This window comes from Siphateles boraxobius, unplaced genomic scaffold (assembly GCF_051911475.1).
Source record: "Siphateles boraxobius isolate OS27281-9 unplaced genomic scaffold, OSU_SipBor_1 13, whole genome shotgun sequence".
NCBI lineage: Eukaryota > Metazoa > Chordata > Actinopteri > Cypriniformes > Leuciscidae > Siphateles > Siphateles boraxobius.
Window position 1 is genome coordinate 21213202 of NW_027508733.1, and position 12316 is coordinate 21225517.

Genomic DNA, 12316 nt, shown 5'->3' on the forward strand with positions numbered 1-12316 from the left:
TTGAAGGGAGCAACTTCTTTTTTACAGTAAATGTAGAAACCAAACTTTTCTGCTTATGTAATGTTAATAACTTTACATATTGTTAGACCTACTTAATACTAAAACAACAGTTACAATAAACAACTTTGGTAATGTGTTGTCTCGTCATTTCATGTCCAGCAAAACAAGTTTAGACCCACTGATAGAACTTCAATTTGGGTACGAGTACCTACAAATACTAACGCGAACCTGAGGTTTATGCACAGTCTCATCCTGTCGTACTCTCAACATCATGACGGCGTCCCCTTTCTGCCCCACCACACCTCCCCTTTCATATTAAATCCTTTTGTTTCCACCCTCTCCTGTCTGCCGAAGTGGATCTGGCTCTCTCATCCTGTCAGAAAGGCCCGTCACTCCGCCGGTGCCTCCAGATTAAAGGCACCATTTGTTTTCAGTGGTTCTGACAATCACTCCATCTCTCTCAGTCTGTTCATCTATTGTGCTTAGCCCTTTGCCTTACTGTCATTTTTCCCTGTCCACTCGAGCTGCCTATGTGTGTGTGCATGGCATTTGTCACAGCTCTCTGACTGACATAATGGCCATGCCCTCCTTCCTGAGATCAAAAGAAGTGGAAAAAGGCTTTTCTGCTCAAATTCCAACAAGGCATTTACATATTTCCAAGCCGTTCTCATCAATGCCAAAAGAATCTTTCTTTCGCTGTTCATTAGTCAACCGTGCTGAGTGTTGATTTATTTTCCTCTCGACAATAAATCTTTCGTTCAGGAAGCTTGAAAAACCAGAACATCAGTTTGACTGCAGGAAATGTCGGAAAGAACAGGTGTATCATACGTTTCATTCTCTGTCATCATTTTCTTTTTCCCTCCATGAAAAACAGCACCTCTGAACTGACCTTGTAAAAAATGTATCGCACAAAAGATTAAACAGAGAAGAGCAACTAATAAGCTTTATCCCAAAAGAATTGACCTCAATTTTGAAATGGATAGAGAAAAGTTCGCAATTTAAAGATGAAGTGAGTAATTTATGCGCCACTTGCGTCACTAAACAGAATAAATCAAGGCTGGTTTTCCTGCTTGGCTGATATACAACTGGTTTTCCAGTCTGACCAGCTAAAATAAATTGTCAAAATGTCTCTAAAATTACCACTAAGAATAGTCTGAGAGACAATCTAGGGGTACGTTTAAAACTGAGAAGTGTTTCGTTTGAGTGTTCTCCGTACAGACGACACCATTGTCAAAACGATCCCCATTCACACGGATCCGCCAAAACAACTAAAAACGCTGTATTCTGCTGCCAGGCCATTACATGGCGATTAAACACTATAGACTGAACACGTAATACGCATGTGCATGACGTCATCGTCATTCAAAAGTTTGTGTTTTCAGGCACCCAAAACCCTGTTGCAGTGTAATTGAAGGGACAAAGCGCATAAAAATGTACAAATTTTTAGTTGAAAACCGTGTCGTGTAAACGCCCCCAAAACTCGCAAAGCAGCTTAGGCTGGAATTTTTTTAACCTGGTTAATGATCGTTTTCAAAAAAAGTGTTTGAAAACACTTCCCCCATTTAGCATTGGTCAGCCAAAGAGATAGTCCCGCCCCCAAAGTTTTACCATTGGTTAAGCTAATGTTATTATGTCAGGCTGGGGTGTGTTTCCCAAAGGCATTGTTGGTATGGTCTCAAGTTTCATCGTTAGCAACACAGTTCAACAATTCAATGTTTCCTGAAACCATAGTTCCAACGAACATTTGCAAACAGCATCGTAAACTTGTGTAGTCAAAACTACAGCTATCGACGTGGTTATAGTTTCTTTTTCGGTATGATGTGGAATTAAAATACAAAATACACAAACTAACATGCAGTACAATCTTTCATTTTATGCATGTACATATTTCATTCTATGTCTTTCAGTTTGTAGAGACAATGAAAGCACTTTTTTTAAGATATCTATATGGTTGAACCAACACGGTACAAACAATGGATATGCGAAAATAAAATAAAAAAATAAAAAAAAGCTACATCATTCTACAGGAAAAGCAAGCCAGGTCGAGAAACAAACTAAGAAATGTTTTTAAATGAAATGAAGTGCAATATTTGAACTTTTCACAGAAATTGAGTAACAAATGGTTTACTTTTAGTTGTATCTGTATATTAAGCTGTGATAGAAGAAAATATTTGAACATGAAAATGAATACACATCGAAACAAATGATTTCACCTAGCAGTAACATTAATTATAATTCATCACTTAAGTATAACTTAAAAAACATAATACGTTTAATACGTTTATTTTCTTAGATCCTAAAGCAGTGAGATTACAAATTACAGATCAATCTGGGAAGCAGCATGACGCAGAGGGAGTCGGGTGGGCTTTCTATTAGCAAACACAGCAGACATTATGACACGTTTGAAGACCAGCTTATTATCCGTCGTAAAAACGGTCACAAGGGAGAGATTCACCGCATCTTAGAATAGCGCATCAATAATTTCGCTTTTGTGTTTTATGTTCGGACCACAAAACGGACATGTTACGTAAGGTCACTGAACCTCTTTCCTCAGAAGGATGTCTAGAATACTCTACTGTAAGTGCCATCTCCTGATGAATGGTAATGGCCTTAAAAAAACATTTTCCATCTTTAAAAAAAAGATAAATAACCCTGTCCGCATGGAGGAAAGTCCATCTAAAAGCAGGTAAAGGGGAGATAAGTGGCCAGGTCACATGAAAACACAAGTAGCTCAAAGCAAAGCTTGCTGGTAGAGGAGGAAACATCTTATCCTGACATTCAGAGCTACGGTTCCTGCCAGTAGAGCTACTGAAGCATTGCATTTTTTATTAATCAGCTTTGTTGCATATTACAGAATTTACAGATGTTTTGGGTCTATGGACTGTCAAACTAGATTTAAGTCATAAAGAAGCCACCGGACATATTTAACTTTCAAATCAGAGCCAATGACCTCCTTTAAAAAAAAAAAAAAAAAAAAAAAAAAAAGTAAACAAAATATATAACATTGATGTAGTGGTTTTTGGATATTTTAATGCAAATATCTTACATATTGTGCCTTTAAGAAGGGTACCTGGTCAAATGAATTACATATGCTACCAACCTAACATTGGTTCTTTGAAAAAAACAGACAAAATAGGTTTTATCTTCGATTAATAAGGAATTTATGATGTAATTTACTGAAAGGCAACAGAACGATTTCAATCGAACCCTTTATAATAGTGCAAATAAAATTATTCAAATCACTATTCAACAAGGTTACCTTTACATTTATATGTACTGAACCTTTCTATTAAATTAAAACCGTTTAATACTTTATAAGATTATTTCTAAGATGTCGGCCATAAACGTATTAGCACAATAGGTCCCTTGAAAGCAAGTATTGAAAATCTATAGTAGCACATGTGAATGTGGTGGCATTAAACACAGACATCCAGTCAGCATCCGGTTTAAGTCTAAAGAACCTTGTATATGTTTGTGTATAGTGTTCTCCATGCCTCTTGGATTGTAAGCCAAGGCAAGCTTATCCTTGGACATCTTCACCTGCAGAGTGCAAAATGTGTGTAAGAGGCTTTCAAAGCAATGCAACAATAGTCTATTTATGCTAAACGCAGCAGGAGATCTATATACCACCCTCATGTAAGATTACAAATACAGCATAGCAAGTGTCTCCAGATTTGCAGGCACATCTGTGGGTATAAACCCCATTTTCAACTCCATACTAAATATAAAAACTTTAATAAAATGCTGAGCTCAACTGATCACAGGTGAAAAGCCTGAAGGGGAAAAGCTCACCTGTTAATACAAATCAAGAGACAGCAATTGTTAGGCCCATGGAACAGACCTCATAATAATGTTCATATTGAACACCGCAGGCTTAGATAACTCCAACATGCTTTAATTGCATAGAAGCAGCCACTGTAGAGGGAGAAACCAAGTGATCCAAGCGACAGCAACCTTAGACAATAACTACAGTTGCTAATCCTCCTCCGTCATTACGGTCATGGTTTATTACCACGCTTAGCAAACTAATGCTGTGTTTTCCTGTGTGGATTAGCGAGCTGACTTAGCGCCGAAACATGTTCCCTCCCTCTGAAACCTACATATGATCCCTTTAGTCTGAAGAACTGTTAAAAACAGATGCACAAATGTCTTGTTTTAACAGCTAAATCGCTTATCTTCAATTAAATTTTGCGAATTGTATTTATGCAAACTAGTACTGGCATCATCTGTTGCACTACATCACGTTTTGAATGAAAAATTACATTAGCATCCTCAGCGAAATTTTAGCCAAACATTTAAACAACCCTGGGGTCTACATCACCAATGCAGTCCATATTGAGATGACTCGCAAGACTGCACAATCTCTATAAGCTGACAAAAAGTGTATGTAAATATTTGCTGACTTGTTCTTATCTTCACATCCCCTCGTAGAATAATACATAAGATGAAAAGAAATTCCATCCTGAAGAACCAATTCTCTGTACGATCCTTTAGAACTCATTTTCAGTTCCTGTCCCAAAGGCAGCTACATCACAAGCACAATCAGGTAGTTTAGGATGAAAAAATTGGGCCTATGATGTTGTACTCTGCCACAGACAGCAAGTTCAACTAATATGTACGCAACCAACCATAATATTCATTAAAACAACACAGCTATTCAGTAATAACGTACATTTGTATACGTCTTCAGGAATTACCTAGGTTTTAAGAATAATAGCTTTCATTTTATAAATTAAACAAGCTTGTAAACACATCCTAGTGTTTTATTGACCACTTTTTTTACACAAAACTCGCAAAATTTGCATTTGAGGTTATTAACCACATGCCTAATTTTACTTATAAATGGAAAATCACCATTATAAAACCATTGTAAATTCCTGAGGGAACCCAATGGCTCCAAAATGCAAATTCACTCCATGAGTTTGAAACTACAAACTGAAAAGCTCTATATTTTAGACGTCTAATTGATGGGACTATTCAGCTCACAGTAATGCACTAGATAAGGTGTATCCACATAAGCTTGACATCCATCAATGCCCAAGAGGACTATCCTTATTGAGAAACAGTCAACTCAGATTGGATGCTCCCTGGTGTTTCTGTGTTGTATTATTTGCTACATAAGTTATTACTTCAAATAATACAATAATTCACATGTCACTATTGATGCAAATTGATCAAAGAAGGATAGACGCGTGAGTAGATATATCTTGTCAGAAATGGCGCGCTTTCATAACGGTCGATTGTGGTAAGTAGCTACTTTCTTAACTTCCCTCTAAAAGTTAAAATCCCAATTTTGTCATGCAAATCCACCCTAGAGCTTATCATTTGTTATAGATACCTAAAATCAAGCATAAAATTTACATTTCAGCTCGTTTTCTAAACCTAAACCGTTTGGTTTAGTTTAGTTACCCAAATGAAAACGAATAGCCTCACTCTCGCACATGAAGTCAATGTATATTCTCATTATTCTGACATTTTCAACACAGCTAAACCCCTTTATGAAGCAGGGCTTCTCACGGGGTAAATACCGTGGATGAACGCTTGAGCAAATAGAGCCTTATTAGCATAATTATAAACACCACTGACTGATATGAAGCCAATAGTAACTGACACTAACGAAGACAAATGTGAATATTCTGTTTCCGACACAAATCGCTTGAGGAGAATAAACAAAAAGAACGAGATTATACCAAAATAGAGGTTTAATTTTAGTCTTTGTCTTCTGGTTTGAGTGGGATATATGACGTAGCCTATTCAATGTCAGTTGTCAAGTAGAACGTCACGCCACAGTGTAACGCGTTCTAGTTCCGTGACGCACAACTGAACGTGTTCATAGACCAAATATGACCAGATAAGTAAATATGCGCGTTTTTCTGTAGGCTACTATTAATATTTTTGCATGTTTCATTACTCGGGCACCTGTTTGGTTAATTTAACAGTTATATTTTTAAAAAATAGGTTCGTTATGTATTGTGATTGAACATTTTTCTTATTAATATGCATATAAACGCCGGTTCATCAGCGAAATCTGCATATGTCAGATTGCACAAGGAAGGGCTGGGATGGTGGGAGTATTTCCCCGTTGAAAAGGAAAGAAGACGCAAAAGAAAGACTCTTTAAATATGAATTTTCTAAGCCTCTTTGCCCCAGTTTCAAATGAAAGCTTTCGAAATCAAACTGCCATGGCAAGGTCCCCAGACATGCTATGAGGGACAATACATAATTACATTCATGCAAGCAACAATGCAAAGGTTCAAAACTGAGAAGATAAGTTATCTCTAAACAATGCACGTGTAAAACACTGGCTAAATGGACCTGATATTACAGTTTCAGCAGGCTATGGGTTTAATGTTGACATGACAGTGGACCACAAAAATGGCACGTATGGTTTATAATAAATATTACAATAATGCATGGTTCGTAATGGATAACGCATTAGACAATATTAAATAAAATAAAAATATATCCACACGTCTAATTATGAACGTGTCACTGAAAGAAAACATTAGTGTTAACCACCCAAAAATCACAGACTCTATTAAGGGGAATCACGCGTTTACCTTTGTGCATGCCGGTGTATCGGTCCTTTAATACTGTCAATTCGTGGATTTTCCCAAACTGTTCGAATAATGGTTTCAGGTCTTTTTCCTCAAGGTTCCGCGGTATTTGCCCGATAAAGAGTTTTATGGCATCTTGGTCTTTCATGGTGCCGTTCTCCTGATGAATGGAGATGGATTCTGACCCGTTCATGGGATTAGGGAATGGGATCTGAGCGTACTGGTGCTGGTGCGGGATTAGGAGGAGTGGATGTTGGGTCGGTGCTGCCCCGGGTCCAGTGAAAAGCAGGCTGGAGTAAGCGGGATGGGGCGGCTGTGGGTGCTGCTCCCTTCTTGTCTCAGTCTGAGTGAATCTGGCCATTCTGAGCTGGGAGCAGACTGGATAATAATAATGACAACACACATACACACACAGGCACACACACACACTAAGAGAGAGCGAGCAGTCAGCTGGAAACACAGACTTACTTTCTCGGCGATACACATACGCACACATACACACAGTCGAAGTGGATGTTTAGGGGGTGGGGGAGACGCCGCGCCATTTGTTGCTCCAGAGCGGCACCCAGTGGCCAACGTGTGCTATCAGGCCCACACTCAGCGTGGATCGACTGAAACACTTCAGTTTTCGTCAGAGTAGTTTCGTTCCGAACAAAAACAGGACAACAAAAAGGATTAGGCGTTTATAAACCATTTGAGCCTCTGAACACGGAGCAAAATACGAGTGCGTTGGGCAAAGCGGACGTTTACAAAGCAGCACAATGCAACGCTGAATACTCTCTGTTTGTTGCTACATCCGGGTAAATAAATATTACAATTTGGTTTTGAACCATGGGCCTATACCATGAAGCGGGTTTAGGTGGCTAGCCGGGTATGGTTCAGTTTCAGTTTATCAACCCTGGGTTTTTGGCACAATTAGTGGTTTGGCTTTTAGCAGTGTTCATATTAACTCAGGCTCCACGCTAACCTGGAGCGGGGCAGGTTATGTTCCAGGTAAGAGGCAGAGCCTGACAGTAACGGAGTACATTTACTTGAGTACAGTATTTAAGTAAAATTTTGAGGGATCTGTACTTTACTCGAGTATCATTTTTGGGGAGTACTCATGACTTTACTCAAGTACATTTGAGAAGCAAATATTGTACTCTTTACCGTGAGTACTCGTTACTACTTATAAAAAAAAAAGGAAAAAAGAAAAATCTCGGAATCCCTCGATTTGTTGTTTCACCCTCAAACGTCACCTTCAGCTTTCCGCCAAAGTCAACTCCATGGTCAGATTTAGATAAGAGATGAAACCATGGACGAAACAATGGATGAAGACGCAGCAGGTGCATCCCGGGAATGTGCCAACCCGTGGCCCCACCTCGCCAGACTATTTCAATTTTATGAATTTTCTGAAATTTTCTTAAATGTTAAATAAAGCAACATGGTAAAAAAGATGCGAACCACTTGATTTTACTTTCAATTCCATTTGCATTCTCCAAGGTATTAACATTCACATTTTTCATAACTCCATGTAGGACGTTTCTGTAAATGTAAGCACTGTGGTTAGGGTGGCCATTTCCGTAACACCAAAAAGGAGGACACAGACATCCCAACCTGCAAGAAGTAATTTCACGGCTAGGGCACGCAAGGTCTCTCGCTCTCTCCCTCTCTGCCGTGCGCGCGCTACACGGTTTGGAGCACATACAGTAGGCTATGTTCTGTCTCGCATGCACGCCTCTAGATTCCAGGAGATTTTAACTAATTTACGGGCATCGGGGAGCCGCTATCAAAATCCGGGATATTTATAGGTACATTTTTTTAAACAATTCAGCGCAACTCCAAAAAGGAGGCCAAATGAGTGTCCGGCTTGAGACTGCGCCGGACGCCGGACAGGGGGCTTAAAATCCGGACTGTCCGGCCAAAATCCGGACGTATGGCCACCCTAACTGTGGCAGTAGTAATGCAATATTTAGAAAATGTACTCTTGATACTCAAGTACTTTTAAAAAAAGTACTTCAGTACTTTTACTTAAGTAGACATCTGACTGTAGTACTTTTACTTGTACTTGAGTAAAATTTAGCAAGGGGTATCTGTACTTTTACTCAAGTAATGAAGCTGTGTACTCTGTCCGCCTCTGGTAAGAGGTTGCAACCCAAACTTGGACCAATCGGTTATGAGCAAAGTGACATGTCTGATGGGATAAAGCCACTCCACCTGTGCACCCTGGTGTGAATCTTTAATTTGTGGAAAGAATGAGAAACACAACATCAGGCTTTTGTAAACTGGCAGTATCAATGTTTCTAGGAACTTGAAGACAAAGCAATTTCTTACCTACAAGTGATAGAGCAATATCTACACTTCATCCTCTTGGCAGGAAGTGGCATTGAACTTTTAGATAACAGATCAATACCTGCCTTAAAGGGGGCCTTTCAAAATGATATGTGACAGTCAAAAATTGTGCAATATCTCAGAATGAATCAATTTTCTTTTTGTTTTGTTTTTGTCTTTGTAATTCTTTGTTAAAATGCATAGACTCTAGCAACTTTTTTGTTACAGATCTTTTTTAAAAAAAAGAAATTTTAGTCTGGCTCCAATTTGGTATGTAATGCATTTTTTTTCACGGTCCAATCAATTATTGATTGATAAAATCACCACAGAATAAAAAATAAAAAAGGTAATTGCGACTTTTTATCTTGCAATTCTGACAATACAGATTTTTGTTTTGCAAATTTTGACTTTATTTCTCTGAATTTAAACTCGCAATTGTGAGATAAAAAGTCACAATTATCTTTTAAAATGTTTTATTCTGTGGCGGAAACAATCTTTCATATTTTAAGCATTTGTGCATACAATCAAATAACTGTCAAATAAAAAATACAACTGTGGCTCTTAAAATGTTTTCAAATACATAAATGTACAAAGCAACATTCAGGATAAAAGTCACCACTGAAGACACCAGATGAATTATTGTGTTTAAAGTCACATTGTTACGGAATTAGCGACAGATCTATTTTTTGCCTGCATTGTTACGTATAGAGTTATTATCATAAAATAAATAAATGTTGGGCTGCGCTGGTCTTGTGGTGCGTTCAAGTTATGTTGGAAAGATTGTATTTACGAATTGAACTCACATGAATGCCACCACAAAGTCGTAAATACAAGTGGGAAGCTCGGGGCTTTCTTTTTGCCCCGAACATTATGTGTTGGGGGCGTCAATGAGAAACATGTAGCTACCACAATACATATAGGTAGTAGGCCTAGCCTATTTAGCAGTGTCATTGTCAGGCTTTTTTATTTACAACAAAATAAGCTAATTGCCTGCACAAAATATACAATTTTATAGTTCAGATATAACCACTGATGTCTACGGAAGTGATCAACATAGTCAAATCACCTTTTGAAAGTAGCGTGCCACTTTAAATAACTCTTATATTGATTACATTGTTAGGCCACTAGGCGGCAATAAGTTACTGTTAAAAATATATTTGTCGTTGAATCATTCATTCAAGAGAATCGTTCAGTAATGAAACAAGTGAAGTATTTATGAGTGAGTCACTGAGTCATTCAATTCCATTTTCATTCATCTGATTTTTCTTTAAAAATAATTATTTCAAATGAATTAAACATTTTTAAATAGACGGCAACAATTACCATTTTGTCAGAACCTCTAGTAAGTTACATGTTATTTTGTTTAATTGCCTGTTCAGGATCGTGATCTCTATTTGAAACAAAAAACAAAATCGTGATTCTCAATTTATCCAGAATTGTTCTAGCCTGGCAAGCCAGACCTACATCAAGATGTTAAAACCGAGGGGCGGGATAAACGGTTGTCTTTCAATAGACCCCGTTTCAGTTGGTAAACATGTGACTTTTTGTGGGCGAAGCTTAGGTGGTTGCAGGACGATCCCTCTGGCTGCTTCCCTAACGTTAGTTTGCAAGTTTTGTTAGCTTGTTTTTTAACAATGACTGGAGAAAATCTGATTTTATCTTAATGTGCAAGGTCACTCACTGTCCAGGACCCCAATTTTTATTTGCAAAAGTTAATTTTAACGGATGGAACCAGATTGGCTGAGCCGTACACGCTCACTCAATGGATGGACGATCTGGCAGGATTAACGTTAACGCTAGGCAAATTTAATGATGTGAATATTTTCTAGAAATAAAAATTCCAGATACAGCATATTCATTTTTCATTGATTCTTTCACCCAACAACACAACAAGATGACATTTAATAATAATAATAATAATTTAAGCTCCTTATTATGTAGCCGAATCTGTGCTGGTTTGTATTGGCCGCCTGCAGTTTTTCCTTTGTTTTGCCTCCAGCTAACGCCGTGACTAAACTGTGACGTCGGCTCGAAATTGGTCTATATCCCTCTGCACGCAATAGGACAGCGCTACAACCAACCAGAGCAATCGGACGGCTGTGGCTGAGTGAGTCCCATCCGTTTTCCCACCAGCGGAGCTAGTTGATATATTAAACTTTTGCCGTATCCGGTCGGCAAAACTCCGAACACATCTTCCTTTTTTAAGAATGACTTAAGTGACGTTCTCTTTACTCCAAGTCCTCCAGAGTCGCGGCCAAAGCCGATTCGAAAGACCGCTGTTCGCCAGCAGCATTTTCTTTGTTTTCAAGTAGGAGGGGGAAATCACCTATGGAAATCAGGCGGAACCGTCACAACTCTGCCATCATTATGTTAACCCCGCCCACCAACTCTATACACAATGTGATTGGCCTGACCAGAGTTTGGTTTTTCCAGCTCAAAAGGCAACGGAGAGTTGCTAGACCACACTTGGTGCAAAATAATTTTTGCTGCCGCTTGGTTGCGTCTTGATTTTTAGGCTAGAATTGTGCAGCTCTAATGCGATTATAAAGTTTACAGTGGCTTCCTAAATTAATTAAAAACATAAAAAAGCAAAACACACCTGATGCAAATTCTTTGTTCATCATTTACTAAAATTAGAGTTAAAAAAAACTTGCTGTATGTTTGTGTAGTAAATTGTGAGAAGGTACACCGCCATCTTGCTCCGAACAAAATGTGTTTTGAACGCACCTGGTGTCGTAAACACGACTTCCCAACTCGAAAATACGAACTTCCCCGGAGGGTTTGAATGCATCATTCGTTCAGTCCATCGGTTGTTGATTGGATGGAGGCGGGTCTTATAATGCGAGCTTGCAATGGATTGTAAGAAAGGGGTGGAATTTATGCAGACAAAATTATTGGAAAAGTCCAGCATTCTTCACCAGAGAGAAGATTGAGTTATGATATTTTGATAAAAAAAAAAACTTATGAGGTCAAAAATGCATACATGCATATTAAATTGTTCACATTAATGATTATTAAAATGCATTTAGAAAATGGATGGGTTCATTTCCATTTCAGGACGACTTTATGTCGGTGGTGATGCAGTGTGTGCAGGCTATTTTTAGACCTGAGTTTGATAGAAGTGTGAGGAGTGAGAACTTCCAGTTCATGTGCTTTATTGACCACCAGCATTAGTATTTCGCCTGGCTGAGGGGGCGTGACAAGAAATCAATGACACCAGCACTATTAGCGCGAACCGAAGAAGTAGCATTACAATTTAACATGCAAACCTTTTTTAGCCGCTGGTTGTTAAGCACTCAGTGGGTGTGGAGAGGCAGTCAAGCTTGGCCTCCCAGTCTACGGTAAGTGGCCGGGGCTCAGGGGAGCGTCGTAGACAGCTGAAGGGGGTACTTAACACACTGTGCCGCCGCTAACATGAGCGAAGATCAGCCACGGCTTCAAAAGTGAGT

General features: G+C 38.7%; 1 protein-coding gene across 19 annotated transcripts in view; it reads right to left on the reverse strand.

The window, feature by feature from the left end:
* celf5a (cugbp, Elav-like family member 5a) overlaps positions 1–7038 on the reverse strand; it is a 219268-nt gene extending 212230 nt beyond the window's left edge. For 15 of the 19 annotated variants that reach the window (XM_077226573.1, XM_077226572.1, XM_077226565.1 and 12 more), the window contains exon 1: positions 6561–7038. In XM_077226573.1, coding sequence (XP_077082688.1) covers positions 6561–6918 — 358 coding nt within the window. In that variant the 5' untranslated portion in view covers positions 6919–7038. The remainder of the gene's footprint in view (positions 1–6560) is intronic. The other 4 variants (XM_077226567.1, XM_077226561.1, XM_077226556.1 and 1 more) reach the window with 1 other exon arrangement.
* Between the last annotated feature and the right edge of the window lie 5278 nt (positions 7039–12316).